Below are 23,824 nucleotides of genomic sequence, written 5' to 3'. Positions count from 1 at the left end.
CAAGTTTCACTGCATGTGGCAGCATTTTGAAAAGAGCACATAAGAGTTTCAATGTACTCTGTATAAATAAGAATCTGAAGAGAACTGCTTACACTGCATTGTATTTTTGGTAAAAGTCTTTGATTTTTGAAAGAGCCAAGCCACTGACATTCACTGATACCAGTCAATCCATAAATACACAGGGAGCACATGTAAAATTCATTCAGTCCCTGGGGCTGTAAGGCAGGAATGACCGTTCTGCACTACTTGGAGAAGCAAGTATAAAAAGAGCTTCGCAAGTAGCAGTGACGACAGCAACAGTGGCACTTAGAGAGCACTTTGGATTTGTCAACTGGCTGCTAGAGTCCATTGGTCTTGATGTGTAGACACCGATGAGAAGCCAATGAAAACAGTGGTATAAAATGGTATACAGGTTGCCTGTGAACCCCATGTTAGTGGAATGGAGTGGAGACGGGTGGTGTGAATGAGCAGGCAAAATAACAAAGTAGCTGAAAGTGCACATTACTGTGTGGCGGAAGAGGCTGCTGAAGAAACCAGAATGTTCTTTTTAGAGCCACTTCACCAGCAGTCAGCATAAAGTGGCTATTTCCATTTCTCCATCTCTTCCACAAACCCCCCACCCCTACAACCCCTCCAGTCACTACTATATTCTCTCTGACTGAAGCATTGATTTACATTATCAATCCAAATGCAGCAGGGGATATCTTTACAAAATAATGGAATAAGCATATATATTGTAAAAAAATAATAAACAATCGCACATGTGACTTTTTCAGTTATTATTTCCTTGTTGTCTTCAGAGCAGAGACAGCAATTCATATTTGGGCATCAACATTCAATAGTATCAATAACGGCACTTGGCAGTAATTTTCCAAATTCACATTTTCCAAATCCACACCCTTTTTCCTTAAAGATGCCGCAGAGGAAGATGAACGGCATAGTAGAGTGCACAGCTGGTCTGCTTTTATCATGGCTGAATGTCATGACAATGTTTTGTTTTGTTCTTTTCTTTTCCTTCTTAAAATGATAAGGATATGTTATTTTGGAATATGTATGTAATCTCAGGACACTGATCAAGTTAATAAAAAACGCTTTGCTTTAGAGCACAGTTTTATGTGAAAAATGAATATATACCAACATTGTGAAGAAATAACTTTGAGTTGAAAACTACCAAATTTATCCTTCAAGTTTGCGTGTTCTCCCATTACATAAATGGGGTCTGCCCATGAACACTTTTTTCTATATGCATAAAAATGCAAGCTGTGTTACCTGAAAATCTGATATTGTCATAGTTTAGATGTATGCAATCAAGTGCCCTGACACCCTACCCAGTGCTGGTTCCTACCTTGTGCTTGAAGACTTCTAAGATAGGCTCCAGGCCCCTGAGACCTTATATTCAGATTGACTTGGCTCACTAATTGAACAAAGAGATGGGCGTTTTAAGAAAATGCTGTTTTGGGGTCTTCTTTTGATATAGTAGTGTAACATGTTTATATACTTTTTATAAACCTTGCTATTTTATGTTGTTTCTTTATTCCAATGATTAAACACACTAACTTCAGTTGTGACCACTAACAGCTGGCAATCACCTCACAGACTTGTACCGGAAAGAAGAAACCATCATCTTCTCTGAAAATGGCTTTGTGCAGAGCCCACGCTTTCCCAGCAACTACCCCAGGAACTTACATTTGACATGGAAATTATCTTCACCAGAAAATACCCGTATACAACTTGATTTCGACAGTCGCTTCGGCCTGGAGGAGCCAGAAAATGATATTTGCAGGTAAGCAAAGCACAACTTTAAGAAGGTAGGTTAGAAGTGGGCATTTGGCCTGGATGTATTTATGATTAATATTTTTCATTAAATGTCTTTTGTGGAACAGCCTATGGGAGGCAGAGTCAACAATTTAAATTTAGCAATCTAGCAAGCAGAAACCAGAAACTCTGTCATTAAAGAGAGTCAAAAGAATAGAATAAATCTTATAGTGGCTTACTTTGTCTGTTGCTTTTAATTATTCTTTATTAGCATTAGTTTGCCTAATAAAAATGTGCATATTTTTTATAGTGCTTGGATCCGTTATTTACTTAGCAGATGTGCATAATATATAATAACCAAACTACTAGTTCTTTTTTACTTTGAAGCACTTTTTGCAGTGGACGATTTGAGATGGAAGATTCTTAGAGGAGCATTTCTCCTTCTTTATACCTAAGCATATACAGCATGAAATTGCTCTTCTCATTATTGGTTGTGAACAGACAAGAAGGATTTTGCCTCTCACGCAAATCTATGTCATGAAAGGATTAATTTGTTCGGACAGAAGAATAAATCTTAATTGACAGTTGGATAATTAAAAAGACAGTTTACCAGACAGCTTCTTATAAATTGCCTGAAGCATAACGTGGAGCTTCTACCAATTAGTCCTCTAATGACTGATTTAAACACAAGTTTGAATTAATTGAACTTTTTTTTTTTGGTAGGAGGAGTCATAGTTTAATGAAAAAGATTTCTTTCTTTTTGAAGTTCAAGCTAATGCACACGATAAACATTGTTGTACAAAACATTCATAATGCCTTCATAAGTTATAATGTTTCATGAGTAAATAAACACAGCACAGAGAACTATATTAATCTCAATACTGACTGTTCTATGTTATTCAGGTGATTTAAGTTAATCTTATGTATAGTGTTGGCATAAAAAAATTTTAATATGGAGTTACCCTTGTGTGTTTGACCACTAAACTACAGACATCCATCCACCCTTCCTTCTATCTGTTGTAGCATCACAAGGACCTGAATGATAACTTGGAAGGAAAAATAGGATTAGGGCACACTCATGCACAGATCCACTCAGGACCAAGTTACAGTAAACACCCATCCTAATACACAAATATTTAGATGTTTGAAGAGGTGCACTTGGACATAGGGATAATGTACAAATTTCACACAGAAATTGGCCACTGCAACCAGTGACATAGTGCTCCATAAGAGAAGTGCCCTCACAGCTAAATGGGCAAATCTCCTGCTTGCTTGGAGTAATTTCCTTTAGTGCTGTGGTAGAGATATTCACAGTCCATGTCTGCCATCTCATGGGGGGACAACTCATAAGGAAGAGTAGGAGCCCTAAGCAAGTCCTCCCCGGTGACAACCAGTCTTGCATTTGCAGTAGGGTATTATTACATATGCACAGAAACACCTTAGTCTAGCAGACAAGTTTCTCATCCTCACCTACTTAAATTATAATCCATTTGTTTCCATTTATCGATTTTTTTAATCCTTTTATCCTGTTGTGGTCATGGTGGCATTAGGCTGTCAAACATTCTTTTTCACATGATAAGATTACAGCTCTTCTTGGGCTGTACTCAAGAAGACAAAGGCCAGCAATGAAATATAAGGCCTCCCAAGTGTCTTAGTGTCCATTGTGTTCTGTCAGGTGACCATTTCCAGATCACTTCAGCAAGCTTCCCTCAAGCATCATCTAAGCTCTGAGATTTCCTGGATTGCATAGTTGTTTCACTTTTGCTTCACTAGTCACTATTTCACTTCAAGTTTGCCCTATCCGACTAGTTTATCTTTCTCTGTCTCTTGGTTATCATTTATGAAGAAGGTAAGGCAGTTAACTTCTCAAAATACGGAGAGAACTTCCCAATTTTCATAGAAAAAATAATATAAAAAAAAATTGTAACCTTATATTAGTTCTGAGCTTAATTGTTTATCATTCAAAGTCAAAGCGAACTTTATTGTCATCTCAACCATATACAAGTATATAGATGGACGAAATTGTGAAGCTCAGGGTCCACAGTGTAAAAAATTAAAATTAAATTGAAAAATTTAAAATCATTCAGAAGAAGCAAGCAGAATAGTATTTTCCAGTAACAGCAGAGAAGCCAGCCTCAAGTCTCCAATGTAACTAATTTGCATTACAATTTGACTCTGCCTTTATATTCAGTTCATTAAAATCTCAAATGTGACTGCAGAAAACACACTTTTCTGAACATATTCATTAGTATACAAAAACACAGACACAACAGCAATAGCAGATCCGTTCTTTGCTTCTTTTAGCTGCTGTCAACAAATGTTTCATGGAACTTTGTCAATTCATCACTTTTTTTCTTCATAACAGGAGTGTGTGTAAAAGTGTAAATTGTCAACTTTAGCACTAACATATTAGCTCATCTTTTTTATTATACTGTATATAGAACAAATTTCTTAATCATTAAGAACTTAAACTAATATCTGCCATTGTCTTGGAAACCATCTTAACTAGGTGGTCCACAGGGTTTGCTTTGTAAATATTAGTGTAATATGTCTATTGAAAATTCTGGCAGTGTCCGAATTGTTTAAATCTTCTCTGTCTTACGCAATTGCCACTGCTCGTGTTCTTTTCCTGCGTCAAGAAAAATTTTAATTTTGCTTATTAGGGAGACAAAAGGTAGTTGTTTTTATCTATGTATTTACATTAACCACTTCAAGGAATTTTAGATCAATACTATTTATATTTGTCTATTATACCTTGTGTCCTAGTTCTGATAATAATCATATGTCTATCTATTGTGATTCTGCTGCCTTTATGCTATACATTTTAAATGCTGTAATGTGTTCTATGAAAATATTAATGAAGCAGAGAAAGCTTCTGCCCTTTCATGTGATCCTGCAAGGAAAGGTAGTCATAAATTTGCACAGTGCCATGATAGTCTTGGTCAATGAGTGTAAAATAATTGTTGGTTTTGAATCAGTGGCATATATGGATTCATTCAGAAATCAAAATAGGCCCATAGTCATTACTTTTTTCAAAGGGTAAAGCAGAATATCCTAACACTAAAATACTTAAAGTAAAAGTAGAATCTAAATGGAAATCTAGACCAAAATCCAAAGCAATAATTTGATTGTAAGTTTTGATTTTCCTTTCCTAGCTAAATAATATTTCAGACACGGAAACAGTAACATTTACCTGTCTAAATACCTTTTACATTGACATAATGCACTTCCCGATGACCTGGTCATCATGAGATGAAAAATATAAGCATATAACTAGCAAGTTCAAACACCTGTGCAAAATAAGACAGAATAAAGTTTAAATGTAGTGGCAGCAACCAACAACTATTTTGATGATTATATATTGTTAGGTTCCATTTATTTTAATCAGAATGGAACTGCTTTGTATTACTGTGTATTTAAACAAAACAAATCTGTGTTTTTAAGTATATGCATTATGTAATTAGTCATTTGTAAAGTTGTAATAGCATTTTGTTTGTGTACTTGTTACTGTACTCTGAGCCCAGACTCGATGAAGAGCACTATTCAAGAATAAACTGAATTGAATTGAATAATAGATTATTGGCTGATTACCACTTCAATTAATTGGAATTTTTAAAAGCACACAATTATTTCAAATGTAAACTGTTTTATTCAAAACATGTTTTATTTATCATCTTGCACAATGATCAATTTCAAAAAAAGCAAGCATTGGCATTTATGTAAAATGAATCTTGTGTGCAAAAAATATTTCTCCTGTGAAACAAAACAGTCATTTTGAAAGGTGGTAAAACACTAAATGTTAAATGATAAAGAAAACCTCACAAAGTTATCAGAGTGAGTTTCAGCACTGATCCAAACACTGAAGGTAATGTGGTATTTTAAAAGCTATAAATTACAATTCAGAATTTTTTATCCTTACAGATCAAAGGCTATCTTCAGTATCAGAAATATCAGTTTTCAGATCCCCAAGAAATAAATATAGAACAAAGCATTTTTAATCTATTAAAAGCATGTTGTTTCTTGTGGTCTCTCGGATGCTGCAGTAGGAAATGTGCTGCTTTTAAGAGCACCTTACTTTGTTGAATCCAGCTCACCTGTTTGGTGCTTGCAGCACTACTGTAGGAAGGAAATGCTGAGGGCAATACATTTTACCAGTAATCCAAGATGTGTTATATCTTGCTTTTCACCCAAACAGCTGAGATCTACAAAGAAGAATATTAGGTAACTAAGTTAGATTTTAATAGTATAGAGCACCATATATTTAGAAGCTTGGATTGTCTCCTTAAACATGTTTTAGACTTAAAGCATACAGCAAGTTTCTAAAGTTTTAATTTTTACAAATGTTGGGAAGCCACCTCCATTTCAGTGTAAACACTGAAGGATGCTACATTTTCATAACACTTATCATCTTACTTGGAGAAAGTTGCAGAATAGTAGTCAATGTTGCACAAAACTGACATTAGCTAATTTATTTATAGTCTAGAAAACTGAGCAGGGGGTCCCGCAAAAATGTGAACATGCTTCTTCTAGTAATTTTATTCTTTTATTTTCAATATACAAGTACAAATTTACAAAAGGCTATTCTGACACTAAATTATGCATACTCCCCTACTAAACTCAATGAAAATTATTATGAATGTGTGTGAGCATGAGTGATTTTGAGTTGTAATATTAACATCTACCATTAGGCTAATTGTTTTGAAAATGGGACCTATGCTGAACTTTTTATGCCTTATTTTTGCCTGTTTTTCTAGCAATACTAACTATACTGTTTTGAGCACTTCTCCTCCTCTTTTTTATCATGGTTCCAGTGTAGTTATCTTCAGGTACATGCTGAAGTTCAGCTTTGCCCATTTTGTAGCAAACTGTCTTCACTGAAGACAATAAAGCAAGCTCTTCCCATATTTTTGATGCTATTGGTTGTCTATAAACACGCCTCCATTATCTGTATTAATGTGCATTCTGTCTCCAGATGAAGTGATACACTGTAGGTATATAAGTGAAGTAACTAACTTGTTAATCTATAACAAAAATTCATTACCAGTGTCTTTTTGTTATTATTAGTTTTATTAATGTTATGAATTCATTCTTAAAGCTCTACTTAAATGTCTCCACATTATGACATACACTTAAAATATAATGTTGGAATTACATCCAGTTCTGTCAGCAGGTCCAACACACATTATTTTAGTAATTCTAAAAAAATCTAACTGTTCACAATTCCGCATGGTTAGTTTAACACTACCTAGTTACATTGGCCGTTTTTAACATTCAACAAGTCTTTCAAGTAATACTCCACACAAAAATGATATGTTGTGTAGATGTTATTTACCAATAGTTTTTAGTGAAGGCCTGTGAAAAATTGTATGTCATGTTTTCATGTAGTATGGGGATAACAAAGTTGCTGATTGATTAGGCATCTACTGTGGCTAATTTTTGGGGGGAGTATACCTTCACGCTATCTCCCATTTACATTAAATCAACACAATGAAGAAAGAATATACAACCATTGTTTTTTTTTTTTTTTACTTTAAACTTTTTCTCTATGTGTACTTTTTATATTGATTAGACTTAAATTGTAATCCAGTGTATAATAAACATATTGTCTCGAAAAGAATTTCATTTTGTGATGTAGAGTATGAGACAGGTTTCCCAGTTTTTCAAAAACAGAGGAACATTAATCAGTATAGTACTCAGGAAAAATGAGTTTACTAATAGTGTTTAATATTCTTTTTGCCTGTATACAGGGATCTTCCAAGAAGCATTTGCAACATTTGGAGAAAAAACACATTACATTTTGCAAATGTAAACTATTATGTCAAGAAAAATATGTCAGAAAATGCAGATAAATTCTGAAAACTATCCCTACATATAACCAAAACATCACCACCCTCTAGCCCCCAACCTATGTATTTTTCCTGAGTGACTCAAAAAAAAAACAACCTGGAGAATAAGCCTCCCCTCCAGCAACAAAGCGTGAAAAGTAATCACATACATAAATATAAAAAGTGTCAATTTAAAGATAAATCAACTTAATATATCTTTGTATTGGGCCAATAGGCATATCATTGTTTGAGTATAAAAAGCTGTTTATTCTGAGTAAGACAGGTGGTGCATAAGCAAGGGGGATAATGGCAACAGTCCAAAAGACCGATTATGCCACTGTTTAAAGGAATTAAATCTACTGGCTTTGTTTCAGTGTCAATTAAATGTGTTGATGTGATATTCAGGAGATTTACATCAATATTCTAAGGAACAACTATGTAAAGCTAGCCAATGTGATTATTTTGAGTTCAATTAACTTAAGGTACTGTAGATGTATAACAAAACAAAACAACTTATTTTTTGAGTGATATGACCTATTTATTGCTTTCAGCATTTTTTGTTTTGAGCGTTTGTGTTGTTTCAGCTTCTAATAAAAGATTCACTCTCACTATTCTGTCGGTAGGGTTTTTACCTTATTGCTTTTTCAAGGTAAAGTGTTGGCTGCTACCCTGTTATCGTGCTTAATGTACCACATTTAATTCAGCATAGGTCACTGGCATTAAATTATGGGGCTTTCTCACACTTTTTCAAGGAATTAGCTAATACTGTAGAAACAAGCTGAAGGAATAAAACAAACACAAAAAGGAAAAGTGCTGTTTATATATTGTTTATGATACATATATAGATTATGTGTATGATGCTTTTTAAAAAAACAACTTCTTCCACTCTTCTAGCTGTATGATCTCCTTTGTTTGTGTTTCTAGAGTAAGATAAACTTTACAGTAGCAAGAATTCTTTTTGGTCATTACTAGAACAATTACAGATGACAGTTGTTTTAGGATACTTATAGTCAAAGCACTGATATGTAGGTTCAGAACATAAGGACTGACTGGTGAACAGACCAAGATCCTGGTTGCAGGTAGAATTTGCAGAGGAACCACCCAGTAATTGAATAAGACCAATCATCTTGAAAACTAAGTAAAGTCTGGAAATCAGTCATTTCATTTTAAGGTGACAACAGTTAGTATTCACAAGTAGTGAAAGTAAGGTCATTGCTAGGCAACTGACCATAATGATACAACAAAGGAAGATAATGCATATATTTCTCAGTAATTATTTTCATTTATTGATTATTACTATTATTATTTATTTATTGATTTTGTGTTAAACAAAAACACTCCAGGCTGCTTGTTGCTTGATTTCTTATATTTGTTAATTGTTTTATCATCGTGTAATTATTTACCGTTTTGTCATAATATATTTATACAATAACTTTGCATCGTAGATAGCTTCATATTCTTAAACTAGTCCAGTGCTTTTCAGCAGATCACTTATTGCACACATTTATTGGGACACGTTTTCACAATCTCAGAAATATCAGATCTGATCATTTAAAAATAACTGTCAAGTACAGACTCTAGCGTAAAGATGGAGTCATCATAAGGTTTACGTTTTCATAGCAAATGCATTCAGTTAGTACCATGAAGTAGCACTGCTGATTATCTAGTGTATTTATTGCTTATTTATTGGATTGGTTACTGGTTTAGGGTTGTATTTTGTATATTATGACCAAGAATAATAAATACTTAAACATTTGAACTTTTGCAGGCTAATTTTAAACATTTCCTATGTCTGGCAGAACACTGTTTTTGGTCTCGCAGTCTATTTCCAAAATTAAAAATAACTATCATATTGTATATGATGTGTACATTGTTCATTTACTATGAAATTAAAACAAATTGTTTTAAATTTTCTTCCTTAATAATTATCTTGCATACCCATGAATGACTGAGGTTAATATTCTAAAACAAGGTTATAAGCTACTGTTTTTTCACAGAACAGATTAAATATTCTAGCAGTTTTTTTATAAAGTCTGTACATCTTTTTCATTTTGTGTAGCGGTCCTTATTGCTTAATACTGAGAAGGAAATTAAATTCCATACCAAAACATTTTTTACAAAAATAAATGTGCAATACAAGTTTTGGCTTAGAAATTGTCTCTTCAGAATGGGCCCTATGAATGTCACGTGGTCCTTTGCAGTTTATACTGGGTAGAGAACCTATTCCAATATTTTGCCAAAGATGTTAATTTAATCTGTCTGCTACATAATGAATTGCCATAAAGTAAGATTTTTTGTAGCATTTTCTTCTTCCCATGTTGTTGTAGACAGGGATCCCTTTGCCATAGCTACATTTATCCTATGAATATGAGTTTAGCACCCGTATAGGTAATACTAGTTAGAAAAAGAAATTTAGACATGATTGACAGAATTTTTCCCCAGTTGAAACAACAATTGTTAAACTGTGTTCTTAGTGACTTCTAAATGCACAGATAATAACTCTACTTTTCAAAACATCTGAACACTAAGTTTAAAGCTAATCCATATGGTATCCATGGTTTGTAGCCATACACAGTCATATGCTTTAAATGCTATTCTTGTGCTTGTTGTATTACAAAGTAATGTATTAACTAGTAAGACACTTAACTGATATAAATATCCATATTCAGATTTCATCAGACTTTTAATGGATTATTCACTATAAACTATGGTACAAAATTATTTATGATGTTTTCGAAGTTTATATGTTTTTACCATCTGCTTTGTAAGAAACATTTTGGAAGTATTTTGGAGTGTATTCAGATCAGCAAGAGCACCTTTCTATGGCAAATCTCTAGTTTTTATTTTTCTTTGTGGTTCAAATTTAAAAATATTAAATAGTAATAATGTGTAATCTTTAAATGAGCAAGGGTCTAACAGTAAAGCAACCTTTGGAAACCTGCAATGCCTAAACAAAAAAAAAAAACTTTCTTTATAACTCTTTTTGAAAATAGCCATTCTGTGATTTCTGGTGTAAAGCATGGACTGAATTTTCCTGGGTTATTTGCCTCTTAAATAAGCCTGTGTTGGATATTTCGTGAACTGATGTATAGTATGTTCAACCAAATGCAGCAAAGAGATACTGACTTTGCCTGTGAAAAACATTTAAACACAGCATGACATTATCAAGATGGTGATAGCAACATTTGTAATGTGTGCAAAATTTACCTCTAAGATGTTTACAACTATGTCCCCATCTTAATGTTGAGGAATTATTGTAAAGTAACAACAACAACAGATTTAAAACACTAACATCTTTTATAATTTTAAAAGTTTCGATCATGTCACCAGTTAATAATCGTTTTGCTTAAACTCAAAAGGTTCAGCTCCTTTAGTCTTTGTTCATAGCCCATTCTGAATCCCTCATTCCTGGAATCAGCATTGGCACTCTCTTCTGGGTTTTCACTTAGCACTGCTATGTCTTTTTTTGTAGCATGCTTAACAAAATTTAACACAGTACTATATAGGAAGCACACCATTGTTTTTCTTGTGAAATTCCCAATAAGTTTAATGTGTCACATGACCCTCTTCCTATTGAAAAAACAAAAGTTGGATCCAAAATGGCCGACTTCCAAATGGCCACCATGGTCACCACCCATCTTGAAAAGTTTCCCCCCTCACATATACTAATGTGCCACAAACAGGAAGTTAATATCACCAACCATTCCCATTTTATTAAGGTGTATCCATATAAATGGCCCACCCTGTATTATGTAGCTTGCACATAACCTCCCATGACTTGTACTCTACACATTGTGCTGTACAACCTAAAAACCTATTAGCCTCTTTAATTCTAATGTTCCTGTGGTGGGTTGGCGCCCTGCCCGGCGTTTGTTTCCTCCCTTGCGCCCTGTGTTGGCTGGGATTGGCTCCAGCAGACCCCTGTGACCCAGTAGTTAGGATACAGCGGGTTGGATAATGGATGGATGGATGGATTCTAATGTTCTCTGCCTGAATGTGCTCAAAAACTGAAAATAATATATTCACACAAACCATTTTTAAAATTTACCTCATGTCCTGGTGTCTCAGTAAGTTTTACACTGACCTTAAAAAGCAGTTTCTGCAACATTCTGTTAATTTGTTATCTTAATTATAATTTAATGATGTAATGATAATTTACTCCTTAAGATTAGGTTCTATTAGTGACTTATACTTTTCAATCCAGGTTGGTTTACATTTTATTTCTATCAGATTAGCTTTTCCTGATTAATATATTTGTCCATTTTTTTAAAGACAGTGAAGTCCAATTAATTTATCAGCTCCACTGAAATGTTACATATAACAGAAGCATGTATATAGGAAGTTTACTTTTTAACTTTTCTTGTAAGTTCTGTTTGTTTCTCTTCTGTGTATTTTTGAGACTGAGGTTATTGGAAACCAATTGTTTTTTTTGTAACTTTTTTTTTTTTTTTGCAGTAATGCATTGTTGTACAACAGTTAACTGGCCATGGTCAAGATAAGAGTGAAAAATGTCTATAATTGGAAACAGTTCATTGATCTGATTTAATGTAATCACAGGATGAGCACAAACAGCCACACACACACTTGAGGGATGAAAATAGATGGCATAATATATCTTTAAGTATTTGGAAAACATGTAAAAGCAGAAGACTGTTCTAGCTGTACCCTAGCTATAAATTCAACTTGGACTCAACATTTCAGGGTAAAAGAGTAATCATAGCTAGGTTGTCCCAATATCTTGTCCAGATGATTTTAGGTTTCCTCCTTTAGCTATCGTTTGCATGCAGAAGCTCAGTGTGGACTTTTGAATGCATTTCCCCTCAATTTCCAGTGCTGTCCTTAAGAACATGATTTACTGTCTAACTGGGAGAAATATGTTGGAGCAGTGTTGTCAGTGTCTTCAAGAATTTTAAAGATCTCGATTAGGTCCCCACACAAGCTTCTCTGCTCAAATTCTCTTAGCTTGATGAGGCTGGATATGTCCTTCATCCCAGAGACGCATTTGGTTGCTCTTCTCTGAATAGCTTTAGGTGCTGTGGTTGTCAGAACTGCAGACAGTACTCTGGTTGTGGTCTTAGTAATGCAATAAAGGTCTGAGCCTAAGTTGTAGTAGTATTGCCACATGTAATGTTTCTAGATTTATATTCATTTTTCACGATATGTCATTTTTTTTTTGCTCTTTTTATTTGTTTCTGTACATGGAGTGAATCATGAGAATGCTGATTGTTGGTTTTCCCTGTAATAGTATATCTTTATTCTTTCAAACTCGCCAAGCATCTCAATATTCTTTTTACAATGATATGGTAAATGTGTTCTGTAATTTTCAGATAATAAACAACACGTTTCAAGGTAAGGGTGTTAAACTTTATGATATCATGGCTCCAGTGAGTGGCACTGTGTTGACTAGGACATGCAAGTAAGAACAATGTTGACCTATAAATAAGACCTAAATAAGAGAAAGAAGTGAAAAACAAATGGAAAAGAGACAAATAGACAGGGAGGAATGTGATATGCAAAACTGGCAAAGGTCTTAAGAAAAATCTAAAGTAGCAAACAAAACCAAGAATCTAAACCAAAATCTAAACCAGAGTTATAGTGAAAAGATTTCTGGCAGAAAGGGCTTTAAACTGATTTGTTTTATTTTCCCTCTAACTAATACCAGCATACAACAAGTTGCCACTGTCTGCTGCCTTAATAAACAAGAAGGTAACAGAAGACAGCTTCATTTTATTTAAAAGAAAACACAAATTACCTTATCTGATCTGATGTACTCCTGCTTGTGATAAAACTACACAGTAATAACAATGTAAGAAATTTAACGAAACACTGTTTTTATTAGGATAACTGTTAATACCAAACAAACCTGGTGTGAGTGTGAGTGAGAGTTTGAGTGTGATTGAGCCCTTTGCTTGCAGACATGTGCCCATTGCTCTGCACATTGCTCTGGGCTCTGCACATTTGAGTAAGAATTTCATTGTACTCTGTACACAGGACAATATTACTACTACTAATAAGGTTCTTTGCCTGTTTATCTTTAATCCAATGGGTAGATGAGCAAGCTGCTCTGTACTACTATCTTATAAAGCTTGAGTGCAAATACACAGTATATCACGTGATCCCTGCCTAGCAACTAGATGGCTCCCTCCATGAATCTGCACCACAAAATGACTGCCCGAGACAAGAAGATGCTCACTTAATGGCAGAAGACTGACTTTTCCATCATAATGATAATAAAAGAATAAACAGTAAGAAAAAAGATGACCAAAAATTACAAAACTGAGAAAAAAACAATTTTATATGTACTGAAATGAAGTTCTTACCACACACTAACAAGTGAGGCAGTAATACTGCCTGCTTAAGTACTATCTTTATTTTTTATTTATCTGAGAAACTGACATAGTTGAAGATTTTAATTTGCTTACTTGAATTACTTGTATAGACTGATAAAATGGCATTGAATCATGTCTAAAGTGCAGCTTTAAGTGGAATTTTATGGTTCATGCATCTGTTAATTATATACTGGCCAGAATTAAAATGTTTGGCAGTGCATATTTTTTCTAGCTTCTGGTATTTACCACAGTTGTCCTGCTTACAATTAGACTTGAAGGGGTATATCCATTTATTTTTAGAAAAGAATAACTTACTAAATGTAAACACATAGTTTACTTCAAAATAACATTTTTATGAGGTCATCTGGCTAAAGATAAATCATTATTTCCCACTTCTCTAATGGTATCAGAGTATCATCAGACCAAAATTTGATGGTTTGCAAGGTGTTACTTTCAGCTAAACTGCTGTTTAAATTGTAAAGTTGTAATGTCAAAAATGAATATATTTAAAAGAATTCTAAAAAAAAGTATAGTTTTTTATGACTATAGTTGCTGCAAAACATTTACTAAAAAAAAAAAATTCCAAATTTTAACAAAATGGTCTACTACACATAAATACCATTGGTTAGTCTTAAATGCAGGTGTCTAATACTGAACAGAAGTTTCAGTTTAGGAATGTGGTAGCTAAAATTAAACACCTCAAGAATTTTGTATTTGTTAGAAAAAACAGAGAAGTGAGCATAGCAGAGTAAAGGGCTCTGCTGGGTGGATAAGGATTAATCAGAGTTGTGAAATAAGTAGGGTATTTGTCATGAAAAGCTTTCAAAGTTAAAAATCAAAGTTTTAATTAGATATGCTTTCATCCGGGGGCCTATTTAGGTGGCTTAAAATTGATCTAAATGCTCAATTAGAGTCTTGCGTGTTAAAGCAACTGAGTTTGTTCCAAGTCTATGTAGATTCTACCCTTGGGCATACTGTGTATTCCACTAATAATTTTAAATATTTTATGTCATGTCAACCATCAGTCTCCATTTGGTTCAAAATAAAAGATTCAACTCGTTCAATCCATTATCTCCCACCACTCTAGCCCATTTTGACTGTATACCAACACAGGTAGCTCCTTGCCCATCTTGTCTTTAATTGTGCTTGCATTATTTTATGAATTTTATGCTAAGTTGCCCAATGCTGATAAGGTCACTAGTGCCACTTATTTAAAATAATGCAATTATATTTATTAGGTTGGACAATGATTAGTTCTGCATCCTCATAGCTTCAGAGTTCTGGGTTTTAATCTTATGCGTTATCACTGTCTCCCAGTGTCTTTGTGTTTTTTTTCAGGTAGTACTGTCCTCAGTGGTAATTCCAAGGTAATGGTGGTTAGGTTAATTGGCATCTTTTAATTTGTACAATGTGGTTGTGTGCATGGGTAAACCCTAAGACAGAAATATCCTGAGTGAGCTGCCTCCTTACACCCAAAGATGGCAGGATAAAAACCAACTATAAATCTTAAATACTTAGAAGAGTTTGAAAATGGATGGATAGATTATGTTTGTATGGTTCGGCCAACTGCAATTTAGCCAGAATTTTATGAAAATACATCTTTAGGGTTTGCATTTTGTTCTGTGTAATTTTCAATTAAAATGTTGTCCAGGACTCTCTGGATTTCTTAGCTGTTTAAAGTAACCATTCAGTTTATATTTGACACTGATAAAAGAAAATGATTAATGATATAGTAGAATTTATAAAGCAAATCTCTTTAAAAGACTTCATTGTGTATGATAAGGTTCTTGGCTGTCACATGTTTACTGCAAATTCAGATTATGTACAATCTCATTTCAAGAATATGCTTAGTCGCAAATTCTATGAGTAGTATTCCATTTCAACCAAAGATATGCCCTTTTGCTGACTCATAAATATATTGTAAGTTTTCTAAACACTTTTAGGACACCCTCCATTGGGATGGCATGCTGAAAAGTGACCCGAAGCACGATTGGTGCGCCCGGGCAACCACAGGCTCCCAATGCTGCAGCGGCTCGTCACAAAAGCAAATCCGAGCTGACTGCGGCCATGCTATAAGCGCCGTCATCGATGGGTGATGCAACGATCATTATAAATGCATTGAACAGTATTACTTGGCCACTAACCTGGCCATGACCCTGCCTGATTGCTATGTCTGTGTATATGAGAGTGGCAGATCCCGATACAATAAAGAACCATGCTGTTCCTGTTTCAAGCTGAAAAAAGCTAGTTTTGCTGAAGTACTGAGACTCAGCCTCGTGTTTTGGAGTGCAAGACAGGGACTCACACATCACAATTTGTTAAAACATATACTGAGGAGAGATTAATAGAAATATATGCCCATCTCTTTCTCCCAATTTAACTTCTTCAGAAGATAATATTGCATTAAAATAATTCACCTGAGTTTTCTGGCATTTACAATTATCAGTCCAAAATGCTTTAAAATTCAAAATACAGCTAAAACGTAATAGTGAAACACTAACAATCTGGCATTCAATATGTGCAGTATAGGGAAATTTACATTTTCCAGAGGCATTTTTGTATGAACAGGATTTATAGCAGATCTCACAAGAGAATGCTGTGTTAAAATGAAGATTTAAATGCTAACACATGAAGGGACCTACTAATATTTGTAAGTACGTCCTACTGTTTTTTGTTTTGTTTTTTTTTTGCCCTTAGAATTTTAAGTATTTTAAGTAAGCATATGTCAGGTTATAAAGCACATTTTTATTGTTTATTATCTATTTTGTGTTTGGTAATTTAGAAGAGCTGACAGTCTTATATCATGCAATATGTTCATTGGAGTTTAGGCATTAATAACTGGGTGTAAAGCCATTTACAGCTGTAAATGTTGATTTTAAAATTGACTCTAAATACAAATGAAAGCTGGTGTACTGAGTTAGAAACTGATTATATAAGGTTATACTTTTTTTAGCTGCACTTATTTTTCTTGGTGACGTGTTTTGAATTAATTGCATAGCAATAAGCAAACAACTTGAACAATCCTCCAATATCGTTTTGCATTAGTCAATTTTGCATGAATTTAATTAATGAACTAGCTTTTCAAGTTCCTGCAAAATGAAGAAAAAATGACTACATTTTGTAGCATTACTAAAAGAGGAAAGATGTTTTAGAAAGTGTGATAATATGTGTACTAAAGTTTAAATGTTTGCCTAAGATATAGCTAAAATGTTTGGGCTCAGCCAAACAAAAGCTAAAGTTTTTTTAATTAAAATCCATAAGTAATGCCTTATTATTTTAGGAATTACAACTCACAATTTTTTTTTCTTTTTGTCTTAATTTAATGAGCTATCCCTTATCCACCATTTTACTTCAACAAAGCAGTTATTTAATGAGGAGTAGCATTTGGCGTAAATGATATATTCAGCTGGGAGTCATAGGCATACAAATGAAAGTTGACTCTGGGTTTCCGAATTACATCACTAAATGGCAGCACACTGTATATAATGAAAGAGAATTGGTCCCAGCACCGAACCTTGAGGGACAGCATTTTTAACTGCCTTTAGGCTTCTGTACATACTGAAAATGAATTGATATTCATGACAATGCCTGATAGGCCATATAATTCTCAGGCCTATATAGAACAATGTTATGATCAATGGTACCATAAACTGCACGTAAGACTACAAGAACAAAAATGGGGGTGTTTCCTACTTTGGTGGTAACTGAATTAGCATTTGAAAACTGTTTCTGTACTGTAAACAGAATAAAAGCCAAAACTATATTACACATTTTTTTAGGATAAGATTTGATTTGGATTATTAAACTTTTTTCTAAAACTTAGAAATAATGTTATCTTTTAAATTATTCTGTCATTCTTAAATCTGTTTGGAATAAATCTGATTTTTAATTTAAAATTATTATTTTGAAAGAATCATGAGCATGAGAACTGTAATTAATAAAGATGCATTTAAGTCAATTCTGTTAATTCTTTTTAAACACATTACCCCTTATATGTTATACTTTATGTTGTATGAATAAAAACTGTAACATATCTCAAACAAAACATTGTAACATAAAAAGGAAATATCATGTAATATAGAAAAAATACACATACAGGGAGATGTAAGAAAAAACACAGGAAGAACATAAAGAGTTGGGGCACCTTGAAGGGAAACCTTGTATATTTGATGCCAAAACAAGAAAATTCACAAAAAACAGCAAGACACATCTTTTCAGATGATAATCAAAAGCAGACTGGCAAAAGATGGTGATGGATCCCCTTAAGAGGAAACCAGAGAAGAAGAAGTGTGACTCTGAACTGACATCACTGATACTACTGGTCATCACATCTGTTGTTCTTTTTCCTTCATGAGCAGCCAAAGAATAATGACACACAAAATAAGCCACCATATGACCAGCTAACTTGAAAATAAAGAAAGGTGAAGGTCTGGGTCATGTTGGTCTGCTCTTGTCACCAAAACATCTTGACGGTGGTCTAAGAAAAAGCAGAAAATCAACAGTCTTCTGTGACAGAATGAGAGCAGCAACAATTCATGATATTCAATAATGGCTTTAATTAACAGCAAGAATTGGATTTTATTAAGAAACTGGTTGGAGTGAAATTGGCTGGAGTTTGATGTTTCAATTTAGACGGTCATCTGTTGGCTCATTTCTCTTTGGCTGCCATTTAATGAAGAAATGACTGAATCCTTAAAAACAGGGCAATTAAATTGAAGTGAAAACTGCTTGCTGATTAGGTAAAGGTTAAAATGAAAATCTGCAGCCACTGTGGCCCACCAGGACCAGAGTTGGACACCCCTGTCCTAGGTCAAGTTTATTTAAAAAAAATATTATTTTGGTAAATAAAGCAAAGACACTCTTCCTGTGTAATGATGCATCCACTCCAGTGCAGATCTAGTGCCACCCAAGAAAATGAGAAGTGAAATGGAAAAAACCTAGTAAAGACCAATCAAACCAGTTACTACAAATATTAAAAAAGAATGATAACAATATGAACAAATTCGGCACCAGTCCTGACAAGAGCTAAGTTATATTTTTAAACATGTCTAGTGTTGACTGTACAGTTGTAGCCGATAAGCTGTAGAAAAAGAAGAGATTTAACTTGGTTTAATTAATTATCAGTTTTGCCTTTGGTAATGCCAGTAATTAATAAATGATTTGGGCAGACTCCTTCTTTATTTACCTTATATTTCTCTGTTATAGGATATAGTCTCTGGCAATTAGATTTATATCAAAGTAACTGATGCACAATCGCTTTAAGAAATAGTATAGTTTATTTGTAAACACAAGGATTATAGAAATATGATAACTGCATTTATATATTCATATAAGACAGGATGCATCAAGACTGAGACAACAACGAGACAAACAAACAACTAATACAAACAAGGTTGGCTGTTTATTGGCTATTTAGTGGTCTAATTTATCTTGTCATAGATAAATAATACCAAGTCTTTAACACTAGAATCCCTGAAGCTTACACTTTTTTTCATTATCCCTGACCTCCTTAAATTTTCCTGACATATGGCAAGAAGCTTATAGCTCCTTATCACTGCGCTAATAGCCCGCTTTTGTTTTACAAATGTATGTTTTAGCAAAATGCAGCCTGCTATGAAAGCATTCAGACAGTCAGATGAAGGCATCGCCCTGTTGAGATCCTCACAGCTGAAGTCTGTGTTCAAGTGTTTATCTGGCGATGCGTTTGTAAGGAATTATACAGATAATGAAATATTGTGATTTGAAATACATACATTTCATTTGTGTTCTGTGTCTAAAATAATCTGTGTAAATATAGAATGACAGAGAAAGTGTGAGGCAAGAAATGCTAAACATACAGCTAAAACAAAAAATGTTTTCATATGTTATAGTAATAACAGCATAATTTTGACATGAACTGTAGAATGTGTGAAGCCCAAATATTCAAGAAACACTTTCACAAAAGGTGTAACAAAACAACTATGCTTTTATACAAGAACAAAACTGAAAAAATGCAATTGCTCAATTGACATGTTGTTGAAGACCATCTATCAATCTGTACAAAATAAAAGAAATTCACATACATGTGTGTTTGTGTGTTTCATTTTAAACCAGTTGTCACAGTAGTAACACTGCTGTATTATGCAGATGGCGCAGTGAATATCTTCACGAAATTTGGCAGGCAACTTCCCTGCGCTAACCGAAACCGATGTACGTACTTATTTCGGTGGTATGACTCCACTGTCGGCCGCCATATTGAACTTTCCATCGGTCTTTGTTACTTATGGGCCCATCTTCAAGAAATTTGGTACGCGGGTTCCCAACACTAACTGAATCCTACTTACGTACATATATACGTCCATAGCCTGCAGCTTGGTCACCGTGTAAGGCGCCGTTGGGTCCCCCATCCCAACGGCTTCCATGTTATTGGCTGCCTGCCTATTATATAAGGTCGTCCGTTGCTCCAGTCTCTACATTCCCTTCCTTGCTTCGCCACCGGATTCACGTCTCCCTGCTGATAACTGCAGCCTTTTTATTTAATCCACGGCTTCTCCGCTGTTTTATTGTTCGTTTATTACGATTATAATTATTATGTAGGTATTTTAGACTTACTTTACATTGTTCAGGTGTCCATTTCCTTTATCGTTCCAACCGTACCCCAATTAACATGTCTATCGAGTCGATCACCATCGATCAGAGAACTGTCACTTACCGAGTGGTTTCCATGCCCGGAGATAGCACCTGCCTTTTCCATTGTCTTTGTTACATATTGCACGGCCATATCAGGCTCACTCTTGATATCCAGAGGAACATTGTGTCTTATGTATTGAATGACTGGAACAGGTTCAAGGTGTGGACTGATGATGGTATAGGAGATAATTATACTACACAGGAGCACTATAAGAGTGAAATGCTTAAGCCCTTCACCTATGGTTCTGCATGTGAGTTGATGGCTGCCGCTGAATTGTTCGGTTGTTGCTTTCAGGTGTACCAAAATGGCCAAATATTTTACACCTTTTGACAACCACCAATGCCTCTTAAACATCTTATGTTCACAGGTGATGATTTCAGTAGTGGACACTTTGATGTTTATGAATGTTTAAACTCTCAAAAGCTGGATGTGAAGTTATCGATGAAACCGGTTGTATGCTTACAACGCTTGACAGATGCCGAATGTCACTTCAACACAAGTCCTGCAGATACTGTCGTAATTGAAACAAACCATGAAACTCAAACCGATTATGACAGCAGCAATCCAAGCTGTGAGATTTAAAACAAGATTACTTTTCACATGGACAACTGTACGTTGCATGCTGTAGAGTAAGCTTAGTGCACAGCTTGGTCATATTACAACCGGAGGGGCCGAATTGACAATGTGGTATACAAAGAGATCCTTAACAAATAATTATTGGTATATTTTCCCTCAGTTTAAAAAGGTTTAATTTTCTTCTTAATAAAAATTTTAAGGCAGTACTTCGCCGCTGCGAAGCGCGGGTATTTTGATAGTTACATAATATTAGCAATAATAGTAGCTCACTAACTCAAAACCTTAAATGTGAGAAAGTCCTGGAATCGAACTTGTAACCTCTTGATTATGAGGTAGCAGTCCTTACCTCTGCACCAGCTGTGTCTACTTTCTATTGATTAATAGTTGGGATTCAGTTTTTACACATTGTCAGTAACATGTAAATTGAACAATTTATTTTTCTTCAGTTATATTCTTGAATAAAAGTGTATTTCTTTTGTTATAGATTTTGTGACAGTGTTTATTTGAAATTTGGAATTCAGTCTTTACACATTATACACTTAATGTCAACATTTTGTCAATTATTTTTATAATTTTAAAAAGAGTTTCTTTTAGTTATGTGTTAAACATTTCTTGGCTTGCATTTTCTGTCATCCAGCATTTACACAGATTGTTGTAGACATAAATCCACATGAAATGTATGTATTCCAAATAATGACATATTATTTACTCTATACAATTCCAGATACTTTACTCCCAGATAAACAGACTTCAGCTTTGAGAAATTGGTTTCTGACTTGACTTCAGCTGCTTTGGTAGGGGATGTGATAGCGGGCTGCTTGCTGCTTGTGCTGATTGACACATTTGCAAAACAAAGACGCTGATGAGGAGGTGCAAAGTAATTTGAAGTGGATTGGCATTGCAAATACAGTATTTTCGTAGGCTTCAGGGATTCTAGTGTTAAGGATCGCTTTCAGTGTTGTGTGGAGCTGTTGCTGTTGTTGCTGTGGGCTCAAGTGGAAGATTCTTCTTGAGTTGGCGTGCAAGCTTTCTGTTTGTGATGTGGTCCTTTGTTTGGGATGGGCTGTGAGTTTCTCAGCTGGCCATTATTTGCTATATCCTCTGCAGCTTCATAGAAAAACCATTACTCTTTCTGGGACAAGAATTTAGATGGCTGGGCTCAGTTACTGGCAAAGCTTTGCTTGGCAGAGTGGATGTTAGCTTTCAGGTCCACGAAGAGAAAGCAGCTCATCAAGATTTAGTTTGCAGAGAAGAGTGGATTTCAGAGAGTATAGAAGATCATAGTACAGAAGAGGGAATTCCCCCATGTGAAGAGTGCAGCTAGTTTTTGAAGGAACGTGTGACCTCTCATGTTTGGATTAAAGTTACTTCCAGTTACACAATCAGTACCTACTCATAGGCATTTATTTTGTCCATCATGGTTGTCATTTTTTGTGATTTAGCTGTTTGGTTGGACTCAAATGTTTATATGATGCCTTTTGGTCTGAAGTGGCCTCTGAAAAGGTGACAGTTAAGCTCTGATTTAAACTTTTGTTATCAGATAAGGTACAAGCTCAGAATGGCAAAAATTAGACTTCAGTCAATTACTTTGGAATGCAAGTTGGGGAAGGGGAAGCTTGATTTCCGCATCCCTTTTAAATCTGCTGTCTTAATAAGCCATTTATGCCTATAAAGCCTTGCAGACTGGTCAGTGCCCACTTAACTCTACAAATCTTTCAACAGATTCACTAGATATTTTGTCTAGAGGTCACAATGTAGGTGAAATTTTAAAAAAATGAAAAAAATTCTGTTCTATTTTTAATTTAAGCTCAAGCAGTGAATGCAGAATTTAATATATTGTGAAACAATGCAACTGAATGTTTAAATGGAATTGTCTAGTTTAATAATTAAGAGGTTCATAAAGTCATTGTTAACTATATCTGTTTTATATCAGAAAGTTTGGATTACTGACTATGTTCTTGTAACTAAAACTAAGATGTTGTATTTTTATTTTCATCTTCATTCTTAATGTGTCTTGCAGAGAGGTTTTCTTACACTGCAAACCAATACACTTGCAATTTTTTTGGAACTAAGGAAACTAACAATTTTGACAAATGGGAAGAAACCTCTTAGTCCATCAGTCTGTTTGAAGAAGTTTAGAAAAGAGTACCGTTGATTGCTTCTTTTTTTTCTTTAATTGGAGCACAAGTAGGATAATTGACAGGCTCAGAGTAGCAAAGCCAATCATTGGCAGCAGTTGAACTGACATCCCTAATGTCCACTAAATTATACTATAGCACTCCAGTCAAAGTTTCAGTTAATTTAGCTTATACCCTTAATGAATTCCTTGTCAACTTAACTAACTATGCTTGGAGATGAAATGGCTCATCTACATCTTACAGTTTAAAAGAAATACTAGCTGTGCTACTTGTCTAAGACAGGTTGAAATGTAAATAATCAACATAGTCCTCATGTTCTTTATTTGACACATGGGTTGTCCGTTTGCTCTGGTATAATAATACACAATCAAACCCTTTCCCTTGCAGTGGCATTTTCTTCCTTGGATAGATCTGCCATTTTCCCTTATTCCTCTCAGCATTGCTCGTTGACCACTCTTATAGTCAAAAGTGTTTTGCTGGGAAAATGTGGTGGTGCTCTGTGTCATTTTGGCCTGGTTTAGCAGCTCTAGC

The 23,824-nt window shown here is 34.6% G+C and overlaps 1 protein-coding gene across 3 annotated transcripts in view; it reads left to right on the top strand.

Annotated features, from left to right (window-relative positions):
• pdgfd (platelet derived growth factor d) overlaps window positions 1-23,824 on the top strand; it is a 343,896-nt gene that overhangs the window by 213,007 nt on the left and 107,065 nt on the right. For 2 of the 3 annotated variants that reach the window (XM_039744178.1, XM_039744176.1), the window contains exon 2: window positions 1,579-1,783. In XM_039744178.1, coding sequence (XP_039600112.1) covers window positions 1,579-1,783 — 205 coding nt within the window. The remainder of the gene's footprint in view (window positions 1-1,578; window positions 1,784-23,824) is intronic. The other variant, XM_039744177.1, reaches the window with a different exon arrangement.

Source organism: Polypterus senegalus, chromosome 2 (genome assembly GCF_016835505.1).
Source record: "Polypterus senegalus isolate Bchr_013 chromosome 2, ASM1683550v1, whole genome shotgun sequence".
Classification (NCBI taxonomy): domain Eukaryota; kingdom Metazoa; phylum Chordata; class Cladistia; order Polypteriformes; family Polypteridae; genus Polypterus; species Polypterus senegalus.
This window is presented reverse-complemented; position numbering and strand designations above follow the sequence as displayed.